Source organism: Trichechus manatus, unplaced genomic scaffold (assembly GCF_000243295.1).
Source record: "Trichechus manatus latirostris isolate Lorelei unplaced genomic scaffold, TriManLat1.0 scaffold00074, whole genome shotgun sequence".
NCBI lineage: Eukaryota > Metazoa > Chordata > Mammalia > Sirenia > Trichechidae > Trichechus > Trichechus manatus.
In genome coordinates this window covers 7,925,711-7,942,687 of record NW_004444010.1, presented here as the reverse complement: position 1 = coordinate 7,942,687, position 16,977 = coordinate 7,925,711, and the positions used below count along the sequence as shown (strand labels likewise).

Sequence of the window (16,977 nt, the reverse complement as noted above, 5' to 3'; positions counted from 1 at the left end):
GAAGAAAAGAAAAGAATGAATGAATAAAAATTGGAAAGGTTAAAGAACCGCAAAGTTCCCAGGGATCCCACCGGTGCAGCTATGAGGTCTGGGGAAGTCTCTCTCAGGTGTTACAGTACAGCCTGGCTAGAAGGCATAGAGGTATATAACGCCAGGTATTCAGGGAGGAGAAAGAGAAGGAAGATATAGGGAGACGAGAAACTGAGTAATGATGAAAGAGAAAAAGGGAAAAAGAGGGAGAAATAAACAAAACAAATTAAAAAACAAAAAAGAACAAGAAAAGCCCCCACAGAAAGAGGAAAAAAAGAAAAAAAAAAAAAAAACAACAAAAAAGGAAATGCCCTTAGGGTTCGCTCTGCATTTCTGTGCAAGCCGAGGAGGCAGTCTCCTTGCCATGTAGCACTGCCTTGCCAGAAAGGGCTCCCAACTCAAGAAAAGGAAAAGAAAACAAACAAACAACTCAAAACAAACAAACGAACAAAAGCCCCGGGATCCCACCAGCATGGCAGCCCAGACCGGGAAGCAGCTGCACACTCGAATGGAGCTCCACAGCCCCCCAGGAAGAAGCAGAGACGGCGCACGGAGCCAGGTATTTGAGCGAAAGGATGGGGAGGTGCTGAGAGGTAAGGAAGAAATCACAAGAAGCAGAAAAACAAAGCAACACCAGCAGCCAATAAATGGCACTCAGAGAGCCAGATAGCGCGGGCTGGTGGAATCCAAGCAGCCGGTGTTTATTGGACAAGAGACTGTGTCCGCAGGAAGCAAAGGGGGCCGATTGTGGGTGAAGAAGGGTAGGGGGTGGGAAAGCATATATCACAAATTATCAGAGCTCTGTAGCCCCTCAGTAAGAAGTAAAGATGGCTCACAGAGCCAGGTATTTGAGCGAAAGGAGGTGGGGGGCAGGTGGTGAGAGGTAAGGAAGAAATCAAAAGAAGTGGAAGAAAGCAGCACCAGCAGCCAACAAATGGCAGTCAGAGAGCCGGCCCGTTTGGGTGTGTGGAATCCAAGCAGCTGGTGTTTCCCGGACAAGAGATTGTGGCCGCGGGAAGCAGAGGAGGCCGAGTGGTGGTGAAGAAGGGTCGGGGGTGGGAAAGCGTATATTGCAAATTACCTGTTGTTTTGTCTCCCACTGGAAGCTCCGTGAAGCTGCTTTCTCGTACCCCCTGTTTGCTGGTCTCTGATAAGAGTCCAAGATGGCAGATCCGCACTGCGTTAGCTGGTAGGGGACCTCTGCATGAATCTCTCCTCACTCTCCATTCAGTGTCGGTTTTCTCACTCCATTTGGTGCTTGGCTGAGTTCATTATCTCTTCATTTGATGTTTTAGGGTTTCAGGATTGTTGTTTTCTCTGTTTGGCTTAGTTTTTCCTATCTTTGCTGTGGAGGGATGGTGTGGTGCTTCTGCCTAGAGCACCATTTTGCCGGAAGTCTCTGGGCTCCATCTTTATATTAAAAAAAAAAAAAAAACTCATCAGCATTTTTGTCAGTTATCTTTAAGCTTTCATGTTTATAATGATAATGAGATAGGGTCTTATGAATTGCAGTTTTCTGGTGTATCTTGAATTCATTTTTCCAAAGTGACAAAAAATGGAATTCCGTCTTATTTGTAGGAAGAAAACTTTTTGTTTGTGTATCTGTGTTTGGACTCTGAATAGTCAGCCCCAACTGGGAGCATGGTATTAAAGCAACCTACTTTCAGAAGGAAGTTCTCAGTTTGCTGCCTTTATGGCACCACGAGTAGGCAGCATCTGTGAGGAGTCTTCTTAATCAGATGCCCTTGCATTAGCTTTCTTGGCTTAGAGGGCTCCTTATGGGAGAAGAAACATCTAATTCTGGATTGTGTTATATTTAGGAGTGGGGAGAATAAACAGGAGGTCACTGTTAGGACAATAAGAATGGGGAGAGTGTCTAGGAATGACGCGATTTTCTCAGTAGAAGGTTATACAGTCGTCCCTCGGTATTCCTGGAGGATCGGTTCCAGCGTCCCCTTGTAGATACCAAAATCCACGAATGCTCAAGTTCCGTGTATAAAATGGCATAGTATTTGCATTTAACCTATGCACATCATCCTGTATACTTTAAATCATCTCTAGCTTTACTTACAATGCCTAATGTAAATGATGTGTAAATAGTTGTTACACTGTGTTGTTTTGCTTTGTGGAACTTTCTTTTTTCCATATATTTTTGATCTGCAGTTGGTTGAATTCATGCAGAACTCGTGGATACAGAGACCTGACTGTATGGGAGTTTTGAAGCACAATGAAGTAACTTGTTTAGTTAAATATATGCATATGTTAAATCAGATACAGTCTTATACTTGAGTGTTAATCGTCTGACATACCTGAAAACATCCTTTTAGAAGCTATCAAAATTTGAGAGAAAAATTAGATTTCTGTCAAATTAATTTTTCTGTAACTTGGTGGAATATACCTTTGTTTAATTTTGTCAGGAGAATACTTCTTTCCAGTGTGGAGAATAACTCTTTTCCATGGGACTCGATAAGAAAATCATTGGGCAAGGAGATGGAAAGAGCAGCTAGGAAGGCACTGATTTTATGCCACTTGAAAATACTATGATATGGGTGCTCATTGTTCGGTTTAGAATTTTTGTGTATATATGGTGAGCAGAAGGCTGTGTTTGTTGTTATTTATTGTGTATTATGTATGAAGTACTGTGCTAGATGTGTTATAGATTCTCTTTATCCTCATAACAACTCTCTGAGGTTGGTAGGTATTTTTTTCTTTTACCCAACTAAGTTTGTCTTCTCCATCTCCAGTCTTCCCCATCTCAGTTAATGGCAACTTTAAACTTCTCATTACTGTGGCATAAAAGCTTGGGGTCATTGTTGATGGCTCTTCTCACGCTAATATCCAGTCAGTTCTTAAGCATATCTTGCTGATTCTACTTTCAGAATAAATCCAGAATTTTACCACTGTAAAACCTGTGCTGTACCTGCCCGACTCCCCTCACTAGTGCCCTATGTAGAGTAGAAACTCAGTTGTTGATTGGATTGAACTATTGCTTCTTTATCAAAGAAACGGCACTCAGGACTTTGAGATCCTACTTTCTCTACTATGAGCTTTCATAATGAAATGCTCGTAAACGTTGACAAAAATAACAATTATTTTTACATCTTCCTTAAGTTTTGTGAATTCTAAAGTCTTCTATTATTGATAGAGTTCTTCTATCTTTCGGTCTGTATACCGAATTGTGTTCTATGTATACTTAATATTAAACTATTTCAAAGGTTTTCCTTTAAGATATGGTCACAGAGTTTACAAATAGAAAAATGTTATTTTAGTTATGATTTGCTGGGTAGATCTGAAAAGAATTATTTTTCAAGTGTTTAAAACCCTGCCTTCAGTGAAGATTAATATTAATGGAGTAACACTCTAGATAAGCAGTCTGTGTAACATGAGAGTATATAAGGTAACTGCTTTTGTTTACAGCAAAAGAAATAAACTCATGCTTTAAGTAATAAAGGAGCACGGTAGTCTGGGTTTCTCCTTCATATATTCAGTACTTGTGATCTTATTTCTGAGTGTCCTCTTGGCTCTTGTGTTTCAGTGTAGTTCAGTAATTATTTTCATTTCTGATTCATCTCTCTGTTTCCTGAACTACATTTTACCATGTACCTACATGTATCTCAGTGCACTTTAGTTCTTGTAAGAACTAGGCAGAGTAATTTGAAGATTCTCTCAGATAGTCACCACATATTCATTCTTTTAAATATAAGCCGAAGAGAAAGAAAGAAGTTATTGACATATTCTTTTTAGTATTGTTATATGTGATTACATTTCAGGTACTCACTAGCATCTTTCAACACCTTATGTTTTTAAACTTTACTCTTCCCTACTTGGAATTTTCTCCGCTGGTAAATAAACAAAGATAGATTTTCAACTGACCTAATAGAGAAGGTAGAGTAAATACACAGCCACCTCACGTATCTATCTGTTTAGCCTAGGGATACGGCTAGGTGGCAAAATAATAGTAGATCCATTATTGTATAGTTCAGCCTGTATCTTTGGGTTCTTTGCGCTTTTAGCCTCTATCCACACTCCTGTCCTTCTTGTTCAAGTATTAAGAGAAGAGTGTGATCCCTGAGGTATTTCACACATGGGCATCAGCCTCTGTTTGATGGGTTCTTTCGGTTAGCCGATGGGATCATTTTGTCTTCCAGGTTATGGAGGTGGTACCTGACCTCAAGAAATCTTGAGATGTCTGGTATCTGTGTGTCAGGATTTCTCAGGCTATTTTCTGCTGCTGGTATCCCTGAGACAAGTGACCCTTAATGATTTGCTACTGTGGGCTCTGGAGTTGCCATGCCACTATCTCCTGGGCATCTGATAGCTGAACTGGGTGTCATGAGGTAAACAAAACAATATATTTTCTCATAAGTGGAATTGTATTCAGCATTAAAAAGGAACAAAATATCGACAGATGTTACAACACAGATAAACCTTAAAAACATTATTTTGTAGAGACATTCGGGTAATTTTTACTGTTATTAGAAGAGTTCTTTTCACATGTAAAAGACTTTTTGAAGCACAGTTTGTCAGTTATGCTGGACACCCAGCCACCAATCTTTCTAAAACAGTTTTGTCAGTATTTATATTATGGTTCCAAGATTCTGAGTATTTGTGCAAGAGGAAGGAAGTTAAGGAAGATGTGGTGTGACTATGTTCTTATGTTATCTTTTCCTATCTCTGGTAAAGGATGGAGAAATGTTCTTGTGTTATTTAGTTTGTGGAAGTGATGAGTTACCATATCACATGCTGTCTTTTGAACCATTATAAATATTCAGTGATAGAAGATAGAAGGCTGCATTTATGTGGGTGAGTATGAGTTTACTATGCAGAGAATCTGATTCTTAAACCACTTAACTATGATTTAACCACATGGACATATTAGAAGGGAGAGTCTGGAAATGTAAAATGGTGCAGCCACTTTGGAAAACAGTTTGGCAATTTCTTAAAAAGTTAAACATAAACTTAACCATATGACCCAGCAGTTCCACTTCTAGGAATCTACCCATCAGAAATGAAAACATATGTCTACACAAAGACTTGTACATGAATATTCATACTAGCATTAGTCGTAATAGCCCCAAACTGGAAACAATCCAAATTTTCATTGACTGGTTAATGGATAAACAAAATGTGATACATACATACAATAGAACACTATTCAGTTATGAAAAAGGACAAAATGTGTGCTACAACATGGATGAACCTCAGAAACATTATCCTAAATGAAAAGCCACGTACAAAAGACTACATATTGTATGATTCCACTTATATAAAATGTATAGAAAAGGCAAATCTTTATAGAGACAGAAAGCAGTGGTTGTATGGGATTGGCATGGATGCAAGGATTGACTGCAAGTGGGCTCGAGGGAGTTTTTGGAGTGATAGAAATGCTCTAAAACTTGCTTTGTGGTGATGGTTGCACAATTCTGTAATTTTCGAAAATCACTGAATTGTATACCTAGAGTGTATGAATTTTATGATATGTAAATTATGCCTCATAATGTTGTAAAAGAATAAAAATTAGTTTTGTTAGCTGAAATGTTAAACATTGTTTATATATTAAACGTTTGGCAAATGATGAAAGGGGATTATTTTAGAGATGTAATCTTTCAGGTAAAAAGAAGAGTGATATGAATTCATAGAAGAGCAGATAGAACCCTTTCACTTTTGCCTTGAAATCTATAGGTACATCAAATATCTCTACCTAAATTTTTGGATTTCTCTGCACTTTTGTACTTCGGCTTGTGGAGTAAATCGGTGGTGTAAAATAACCTTTCAGGCAGTTTGGGAAGGACCTTAAAGTTGTTATCCTTTGGCCTGTAAATCCACATAAAGAAATAAATCCTAAGGAAATAATTAGGAGTATAAATAAGGATTTATATTTAGATATGTTCATTATAGCAGTATGTAAGGGTAATCAGAAAATTAAAAATAATCTACATGATTATTTTGTCCGTTTTTGTTACTGAATAGTGTTCTGTTGTATGAGGAATGGTTAACTTATGAATGTTTCAGTTATGGCTCTCTTGGTTGCAAGGAGTAGAAACCGTTTCTAACTAGCTTAATATTGGAATTTGTTGAAAGTATACAACTACTCTAAGAACCCCAAAGCAGCAAGATCTACAAAGGGTAACCAAGGCTGCCTTCTCCATGTCTGTCTCAGGGGTCATACTAGTCACTTCTTTCCCTGTATGCCTGCTTCATTTTCAGCTGTTTCTTCAGTCTTTCTTGTGCATGGCCCAGTGCCGTTTGGGAGCTCTGACTGATTCAGTCTTTGTTCCAATTCCAAAATTTCCGGAACAAGAATCTGGACCAGCTCATCTTTTTGAGGCTCAAGTAGGTCAGTGAACAACCCATAGTATGGTCTGCTTTCCATCCTGTCCTCTTCAGGGTCTAGATAATCAGTGAAAATGAAATAGCATTGGGCAATGACATTGATATAGTACATCTCATGGGCCTGAATGAGGGATCATGAATATTGACTATTTGAAACATTTTTCTAAGGCATTTTGTGACACAGTCTCTTCTTTTTTCACTCAAGCTTCTTAAAAGAATAGTATGCATTTGTGGAAAATTCATGCTTATTTTCTTATTCCGTACTAAAACCTCTTCTACCTCTTTGTCCCTATTAAAATCACTTGTACCAAGTGTGACAGTTGAAAACCCATTGGACACAACAATCTCCACCTCCAGAAATGCTCTCTTCTTCTCACTTGGCTTCAGTGACACTACTCTTTCTGACCTCTTACCCTTAGTAGGTCTTCATTCTCTTCATCACTTTAATATTGTTGTTCCTCTGTGCCTCACCCTCTACCTTCTTTTCACTTCATATCCATCTTGCACACTTTCCTTAATTTCTGTGGCTTCAGAGACTCTTTAGAGCCCCAAACTTCTATCTCTGTCCCAGACCTGGTCTCCTTGAGATTCTGACGTGGATAACTCACAGCTTACTGGCTATCACTACTTAAAGCCTCACGAGCTCTCCTTCTCTTTTAAACCTTCCTAGCTCTTTGTATTTCTGTTTATTCTCTCCTATAATATAATTATGTACCGATCCTTATTCAACTTTGAATTCCTGATAGATAGCACCTGGTGAAATTCATTGCACAGCGGAATCACTTACATTTGCCAACTTGAATAGTCCTTTTTTTTAATGAAAAGATAACTTTAATGAAAAAATAATAATTATACTCAGATGTGATTTTATTTTGCTTCCTGTCAATCCTAAAAAGTACCCATCGACTTTTTCCACCCTAAATCTAAGAGTAATTTTTAACGTGGTTTTTGTGGTCAAAGGAAACAAAAAGCAAACATTAATTTAATGAATATGCACGTTTATAACATTTTTCAATGTATTTGGGTCTAGTATTATACACTTCCCTGAGGATAAGGTCACAAAGCCCAGTGAGTTTTGGACACTAGTTGTATTATATATGAATTTAATTTCTGTAATAATAAATTATCTTTTTCCAAAAGAAGTAAATGCTCTTTGAAATATTCAACCAATTCAGAAATAAGCAATGCAGACACTGAAAATTTCTATTATTTTGTATAGCATTCTTACTAAACAGTGACTTTTAGAAGTAGTGGTTATTTGTAAATACAAAATAAATTTGGTCATTGGGTTAGAGTGTGGTTATTGGCTGAAGGTTAAGCATTTAGTTATTGTACAGGGCAGGCAACAAGTATAAAATCATAGCTCTGAGTATTTACTGCCACAGTGTGTGCTGCTAAGTGCAAAAGGCTTGTGCCCATTCTTTTGAAACTGTGCTGCAATAGTGGCATTTGTATTGAAGGCTGAGGTACTTACCCCATTCCTCTGAGTGCAGACAATTTGGTGAATTAGAGGATATTCTGAACTCAGATATAAGAGGTACTATAGCGTCTCTGTGACTGGAATTGACTTGACGACAGCAGGTTTGATTTGGCTTTTAAATGTCCGTTAGCAAAGTCAGCTGTAGTATAGTTTTGTTGTTGTTGTTCATTCTTCTTTATACTTGTGTATACTCCCTGTCTTAGTTATCTAATGCTGCTGTAACAGAAATGCCACAAGTGGATGGCTTTAACAGAAATTTATTTTCTCATAGTTTAGGAGGCTAAAAGTCCAAATTGAGGGTGCCAGCTTTAGGGGAAGGCTTTTTGTCTCTGTCAGCTCTGGAGGAATGTCCTTGTTTCTTCTGAGTTTCTGCTCCTGGACGATCTTCATGTGGCTTGGCATGTGTCTTTCCCCATCTCTGCTTGCCATCTTGCATTTAATCTCTCATATCTCAAAAGAGATTGACTCAAGATGCACCCTACACTAATCTTGTCTCATTAACATGACAGACAGCACATTCCCGAATGGGCTTATAATCACAGGCATAGAGGCTAGGATTTACAACACATATTTTGGGGGGGAACACAGTTCAATCCGTAACACTCCCTGTCCCCCCTTCAAGGAAATAGTGTTTTTCCCTGACCCTCTGTAATCTAAACGTAAGGGTACAGAAAGCATGAGCTGGAGGTAACAGCTTGTTTGCAGTGCTATTTATGAAACAGTTCTCTTTATTATTATTATTTATTGTGATAAAAAGTATGTATCAAAACATTTGCTATTTCAACCATTTTTACATGTACAATTCAGTGACATTAATGACGTTCACCATGTTGTACAACCATCACCACTATCCATTTCAAAATTTTTCATCACTCTTAACAGAAACTCAGTGCCCCTTAAGCAGTTAACTTCCCCTTATCCCTCCCACCTGCCCCCAGTAATCACTAATAAGCTTTGGTCTCTGTGATTTGCCTGTTCTAGATATTTAATATCCTGTTGCCGTTGAGTTGATTCCAACTCATTAGCGACCCTATAGACAGAGTAGAACTGTCCCATAGGGTTTCCAAGGCTGTAAATCTTGATGGAAGTAGACTGCCACATCTTTCTCCGAAGGAGCCGCTGGTGGATTTGAATTATTGACCTTTTGGCTAGCAGCCAGCTGCGTTCACCATTGCGCCACCAGGGCTCCTTGATATTTAATATAAGTAGGATCATACAATATTTGCCCTTTTGTGTCTGACTTACTTCACTCAGCATAATGTTTTCAAGATTCATCCATGAAGTAACATGTATAAGAACTTCTCTGTCACTAAATAATATTGCATTGTATGGATATAAACCAAAACCTGTTGCCATTGAGTCAATTCCAACTCATAGCAACCCTATAATACAGATTAGAACTACCCCATAGGGTTCCAAGGCTTGTAATCTTTACAGAAGCAGACTGCCACATCTTTCTCCTTTGGAGCAGCTGGTGGGTTTGAACCGCCAGCCTTTTGGTTAGCAGCCAAGAGCTTAACCACTGCGCCACCAGGGCTTCTTGTATGGATATACCACATTTTGTTTATTTATTCATCTGTTGATGGACATTTCTAGTTCAATTTTTTTTTTTTTTTTTTTTAAGTATAGTATTCACTGGAAGTATGGCTTTGAGAACCATGTGAGTGTCTTAAAGACTTTTAAGGAATGGCAGCTATTGGCAAATTGACTAGAACACATAAATAAACTTTGGCCCATGCATTCAGGATCTAAATGAAAAACAGCAAGACAAATGAAAGAACTAGAAATGAAAGAAATGTGACTTCATGTGCTTTTCATTTGGCACTTGTAGATTGAATAATTTTCAATGTTTGTTGTACACACACTCAGGCAGAGTGTCAGAAGCTTGGTTGTTCGTCAGCCTTTAGGGCTTTAGTGGAGTTAATGAGAACTATAAATGGTCATCACGAGTTGGTGCTTCAAGGAAAGATAACTCAGGAATTTATGGTGAGTATGTTAGCTTACTGGTTGCATTGTTGCTTCCAGGAGAACGACTCCCTTAGGGAGAGAGCCTTTCATTCTGGATAAGTCTTAAAGCATACTTTGTGTTGGGGGCTTCTGCTAATCTGTATCTCTTTAAAAAGAGGTACTAGTCATTATGCTACAGTATTAAGCAACATACCAAGTTCACTGAAGTAAAGGAGAATTGAATTCTTAAAGTGCACATTTAGGCATTTTAGGAGGTGAGTGTGAGAGATGATCTTTAGGGAAATGTTAAAGATGAAAACATAGAGAGCCAGCTGTCTGTTAAGAGCTCTTGTGCTTGACTCTGTTGTTCATCTTAAGAAACTTCCTTTAAATTTACACTGCTTTTCCCAGCAGCTCTAAAGCTGCTGTAGACAGTACAGAAATTAGTGGATAAAGCTGTATTACGTACTCTGATAGCTTAGCCAGTGACCATGACCTGTCCAAATGTGGTCGTAATGTAGAGACAAAATGGGGAGTGTCAAAATATTTTTCTTTTGGAAACAAAGTCAGTGACAAATTGTCTTGGAAACAGTGTTAAAAACCTTGTGGTTAAATAACAATAAGAGCAAGAGAAGAGATTTTTTCCAAAATCTGTTTAGTGTATTTGAACAGAAACAAAGAGAAGAGGATGCTCTTGGTTAAATTGGTTCATAGAAGACTTGGAAGCTTTGTTTCCTGTAGAAAAAATATCTTTACCCTAAACTGAAATCTTTCTAACTTACTGTTGCATGCATTGCTGCATTTCCTTTTTACATGTGCTCAGGTATTTCCATGGCAAATGCATTTTTAAATACCATCTCTGGGATAATTATTGCCATTAATTAGTTTTGATATTTCTTTTTAATGATATTTTCATTTATTCCTTTTACTAGCTGGATTGCCTTTTGCAATTCTTACTTCAAGGCATACCCCCTTCCATCGAGGAATATTCTGTAATGATGAGTCCATCAAGTACCCTTACAAAGAAGACACCATACCTTATGCGTTATTAGGTGGAATAATCATTCCATTCAGTATTATTGTTGTAAGTTAAATCCACTTTTCCAAGTTTATCAATTTTGGGCAATTGGTTTCATTTTTTGTTACGCTGCTAATGATTAAATGTATAACCTTGCAAAACAGTATGTAGTTTTTTTTAAGCCTTTTATTAAAGGTGTTAATTTGATCAAGATAATCTCAGCTATTTTAAGTGTGGCCAAACGAATAACAATGTATATCAGAAGAACTTTATTGAATACATGTAGGTTTTATGCTAAATTTTCTATGTCACTGTGACTTTTAGAGCTCTAATACTATTGTTTCAGTAGTTGTGCAATAGATAGGTGAATATTATATCAGTTTATTTTGTAGCATACTTTATACCTAGGATGTTATTTTATAAGAATTCATTGTATCTGTGTGTATGGGCCAGGTCTTTTTAGTCACTGGATTCTAGAAAATAAAAAATTGCTAACTAATGTTAAAACTTCATTTAATCCATGGTTACTTTAAAGTATTTACAGTTAATGCCATAAACAGGAGGGAAAAGCCACAGTCCTATACATAATTAGCAGTGAACACAAAAGAATTTTTACTAATATTGAAGTTAAGACTGAGTCTTGAACCACAATAATAACTGGTGTTTTCAGTATTTCAGGTGGGAATGTTTAGAGGACGTGGCTTTAGGGTGAAGACTTCAGTGGTTGGACTAGATGGATTATCTTTATAATCTCTTGGCCCAGAAATTCTACGATTTAATTCAACAGTTTTGTGCTCTGTGATTGGTAACTTTAGAAACAAGATTTATGTTAGTTAAAAGTAGAAAATATGGTTCTATCCAGGAGATAGGCCAACAAGGTAACAGTATATATATCTTGTCTACTTTTGGAGTTTATTTAAAAAAAAAAAAAACTTCCTAATTTAGAAAATTTAATGTCTTACTCAAGAATAATCACAGTGTCTCATTAGCAGGGAAAATCAACTCATAATTCAGGGTGCATAATTAATAAAAGAAACCCACCGCTATACAGATGCTTGTTTCACAAAATTGTGAGCTTCTTGAAGGCAGACAGGGTGTCTGGTTCATCTTGGTATCCTCACTGCCGGGAATGGAGGCTGGCATGTCATAGGGTGCTCGGTATGTGTTTGCATGAGTGAAACTAGGTAGTATGTAATTACACAGTGAAGTTGGTGATTGGCCTACAGTATGGTGAGGTTTTTAAAAAACAATGGATCCCTTTAATTTAGACATATCTTCACACTGAATTTTTACTACTAAAAGAAAGAAAGCCAAGTCCGTGGTTCTTTGATTAAGGAGAGAGTTTTTTTTTTTTTTTTTTTTTTTTTTAAGTATATGTGTTTCTGAGGGATTGCCAACTATTTAAATGTAAAATTTTTATTAGGACTCTTAGTTGCAAATAGTGGCTGATTTCAGACAAGATTTAAGTGCTGAAGTAAACACTGCTAGAATACACTTGTCTTTCAGTTCTGCTTTTCTTTGTGTCTGGTAAAAAGGATGCTGCACAAACGTAACTACAGAAACCCCCTTCGGAAGGCAGGGCTGCAGCAGAGCGGGGTGTGATGGCTGGGCACAGTGTGGGTGTGCACAGCTTACACAGCCAGACAAAGGGGGCCTGACGAAAGACATATTTACTAAGACTCATTAATTAGATTTCATTTGTTTGGAATTTTTGACTATTTAAACATAGTCTGTGAGAGAGGTTATCTTTACATTTAATAAAAGGGAAAATAAAAAGAGTGTAGGTTTCCTAAAAAAGAACTGTTAAAAGGTGCTGTAAAAGTAGTATTTTTGTATCAACAGTATTAACAAACCCTGCTTAGGGAAGTGATTTTATGTACTAATTTAAAATAATTCCAGTTTATTCATTAATTTGGCTTATTTTAGGCAGTACTCGGTTAGACTTGTGTACATTTAATTTTATTTACTAGAAAGAAAATTATTTCTTAAAAAATCAAACTTCACACCAGGCCTTTGACATGTCATGCTAATGATCCACAAAATACGCTTGATTGAGGGAGACTGGTAGAGAACCTGGATTAATAAAATTTCTCAGAAGCCAGGGGAGAATTTTAGTAAAGAGAAAATGCTCATTGATGTCAACCACGACCAAAAAGTTAAAGTAAATGATGGTTGATAATCTGTTGGATTTGATGTGATAGTTTTGATTTTTGAGAAAGATTTCAGTAGAATAAAGGGAATGGAGTTTATTCGAGATATTTAGGAGGAAGTGAATGATGTGGAAATGCAGCAGTGATTTGAAAGTATTTTTGAGGGGAAGATGGTCTCTGAGTGGAGGACATGTAACTATGGGACAGTGAGGAGACTTACGAAACCATCTTGGCTGGTGGAGATGTAAAGGAGATAGTGAGAATATTACAGAGGCACAGGTTTAAAAATGTTGAACTATACTGATTTAGATGATTATTAGCTTTGGATCTTCATAAGTATTCTGTTTTATTCCCCCAAATGTTCTCTTTAGTTCTCTATTAATTTAGTATATCCTTAGGATCTATGTACATAAAGTAACACACTCATTTCAGTTCTAGGATTAGGCCAAGTTGGCTTAGATGTGGACTTCACCAAAAGCTGAGAATTGGCATAAATGGCCCAAAGGGCAGGATAAGGTATTAAAATGTAACAAAAGGATATGGTTGTCTCATAAAGTCAAATGCACAGACACATCTTTACATTTAATATGGAAGAAATGATTTAGAACTTCCTTATTGTCAATTAGTCTGAATAAAGAGGGAGCACATAATTAAAAAAATGTCATAAATTGATCTGGCACTTGTCAGCTTTAGATAACCCTCCCTCCCCCAAGTATTGAAGGCTAGGTTTCTGCCTTACACTACTTCTGTGGATCAGCCTTTAACTTGTGCCCAATGCTCTGAATGTACCTGTCCTGCTGACTTCCTGCCATCAGTGGCAAGAACCAGTGTTTAGGTGGCTCTAAACAATGATGATTATGACTAGGAATAATCACAAAGATCAGTAGCTGTTTCTGGAAAGTGGTAGAGTGGTTAAACAAGAACACCTGAGATGTGGAAGTTTCAACTGCTAAAATTGTGGTTGATTAATATGCGTGGTTTTTAATTATCAAAGGTCACCTCCATAATGAAATATTAGAGAAATCATCTCTGGCTACCAGTCTATCAAGGAAGTTACTGGACCACTTTAACGGCTTGAGTCAATGTATACTTCAATACAAGGTCATTTGAGGCCATGGGAAAGGGTACACTAGCCATATGCAAATTGCAGAAGATTGGCATCCCTAGAAATACATATGATTTTCCCCTTCTGTAAGACCTATCCCCAGAAAAGGATCTGGTTAATTCATTTATATTAAGGATTACATTGAGGACTATATTTCCATGAGTCTTAATATGTGTAAAGGTATTTGCCTCTTACCCAAAGGGAACACCTTCAATTAAAATTTATTGACCACCTGTTCTATTTTAGGTCAGTGTGATTGATCAGCTTTCTGTTCAACAATTAAGAAATCATCTTCACTTTTGTAGAGTTCACAGTCTAGTTGTCAAAGTTGTAACATTCTAATTATGGAATTCTAGGAGCCATTTAGCCAGATGGGGAAAGAATTTATGGTATCAGGTTCTTGTTGAAATCCATTTTAGGAGGCAACCATTTATTTCACCTTTAATTTATTTCACAGTTAATGCTCACTAAATGGAAATGTTTAAATGCTTTGTAAAATTGTTTATGTAAATTTAAGAGGAAACAGAGAAACTAGTATGTATCTAAGTGAAAGCTCATTGCTTATGTATCTTCTCTCCCCTCCCCAACACAAATTAACAAGCAGACCATTCTTTATTTATTTTGGTCTCAAGTAGCTAGAGTATTGCTTATTTATTATTATCAAATGTAATTTTTTTACAGTTCAGTATTCTTTGAATTTCTCAGGATATTGGTCTGTGAACTTAAAAAGCATTTGGAAACTTTTTATGCCTTTAAACTCATTACACTAGTGTGGTCTAGATAAATTAATTTATTGTTTGTAACCATTTCTTTGAAAAGATCCTTAAATTCCTTTTTCCTCTTGAAAGATCTTTGTATTATTAGTGACATTGCAATTAAAAAACTACTTTCCATCCCCTTCCTCCAGAGCGTAGGCGCGCGCGCGCACACACACACACACACACACACACACACACAACTAGAATCTGGGAAAGTTCACAAAACAGTTGTTTATGAGAAGGCTTTATTTAACTTCAGTTTTGCAAAAGCCAGTGAAAAATGAAGAGGAAAGAGTCCTTGAAACATTTTTTTGGGGAAGGGGAGGCACCAGATCTTTTAATGAGACTTGCCAAAGGACCCCTGGTTTAAGGTCTCTTGGAAAGGCAGAACTGGTAGGCACTGTCAGCCCATCTCTGCCTTCTGTACCCTTTGGCATCAGCGTTAGATCTCTGCATTTGTATTAGATTTTTTACTTCCTGAAACGATTTTATCCTTTTTGTCACAACGGATGTCTTTGATTCAAAGGAATGTTTGAGAAAAAAATGAAGACTGTCAGATAAACGTACTTATATAAGGGATATTCTCATTGGGGATGTTTGTGTTTTTGTTCTCCAGAATATATCACTGTCCACTTACTAAGGCTCAGTTTATTTGAATACAAGAAAAGAAATAAATTCTTGTTATTTCAGGTAGACTTTGAAATTATTTTGGTTCAGCCAACTGCTGTATGTTACATGTTCTATAAGCAGCATCCACAGTTGATCTGACACTTTTTTTTTTGTGGTTTAGAATAGAATATCTCAAGTTGACCCTCCGTTTGTAAAGGGGGGGAAAAAGGGTATTTTAAGACAAGCTTTTTTTTGTGTGTGTGATTTACTTTTTCTCTTTTATTTTGCTTTGTTTAAAGTGCTTGGTTCCTTCTTTAACAAATTATATTTCTGTTTCTTTTTCAGATGATTCTTGGAGAAACCTTGTCTGTTTACTTTAACCTTTTGCACTCCAGTTCCTTTATCAGGAATAACTACATAGCCACTATTTACAAATCCATTGGAACTTTTTTATTTGGTGCAGCTGCTAGTCAGTCCCTGACTGACATTGCCAAATATTCAATAGGCAGACTGCGGCCTCACTTCTTGGATGTTTGTGACCCAGATTGGTTAAAAATCAACTGCAGTGCTGGTTACATTGAAACCTACACATGTAGAGGGAATGCAGAGAAAGTTAAGGAAGGCAGGTGAGTGTTAAATCGCTAATGCTTTTTTTATCTTGCGTGTTCTTGTAATAGAAGGTTTCGGTGACTAGAAGATAAGCCACCTGCTAGCTTAGAGAAGCTAGTGTAAGAGAGGTGAATTGAGAATATGTATTTTGACCTGTTCTCTCTCCTCATTCTTTTTTTCCCATTTTATCCTTACCCTCTGTTTAAGACAATTATAATGCAGTTCTTGTCATCCCCATGTATAATAAAAAATTAAAATGGATCTTACAGATCGTTTAGCCCAGGGGTCAGCAAACTTTTTCTTAAGGGCTTAGATAGTAAATATTTTAGGCTTTGTGAAGCATATGGTCTTTTTCACACCTATTCAACTCTGCACTCGTAGCAGAAAAGCAGCCGTAGAGAATACTTAAATGAATGGGTGTGGCTATGTTCCAGTAAAACTTTATTTCAGCAAACAGCTGCCCCAGTTGTCATAGTTTGCTGACTGCTGATCTAGTCCAACCATGCTGGACCCTTTAGTATTCTTAGAGTATATTTTTTGTAAGATAACTTCGTTCATATCTTGGCAGCTCTAGGTCCTCAGGTTGCCTTCTTATAGCAACCTCCCTGGGCTACTGTCTGCATTTTGGGGCACTATTACACATGAAATAGAATGTTTAGAACCCAAAAGGAGGTTATCTAGTCCATCTCCTATAATTTATGGACAAGGAAACAGAGGCCCAGTAACATTAAGTAAAGCCACTAAATTAGTAGCAGAGCTGATTCCTCATCTCAATCTCAGAATTGTTAGTCTTACTTTTTCTATGTGATTAATGTCTGTGTATTTAAAGATAGTTATCAATTTCCCAAGGAGCCGTGGTGGCACAGTGGTTAAGCCTTTGGCTGCTAACCAAAAGATTGGCAATTTGAACCCACCAGCTCCTCTGTGGGAGAAAGATG

General features: G+C 37.2%; 1 protein-coding gene across 3 annotated transcripts in view; it reads left to right on the top strand.

Annotated features, from left to right (window-relative positions):
• Window positions 1–16,977, top strand: part of PLPP1 (phospholipid phosphatase 1) — a 163,034-nt gene that overhangs the window by 85,786 nt on the left and 60,271 nt on the right. For 2 of the 3 annotated variants that reach the window (XM_004380470.2, XM_023734979.1), the window contains exons 2-3: window positions 10,723–10,874; window positions 15,776–16,056. In XM_004380470.2, the coding sequence (XP_004380527.1) occupies window positions 10,723–10,874; window positions 15,776–16,056 (433 nt within the window). The remainder of the gene's footprint in view (window positions 1–10,722; window positions 10,875–15,775; window positions 16,057–16,977) is intronic. The other variant, XM_004380469.2, reaches the window with a different exon arrangement.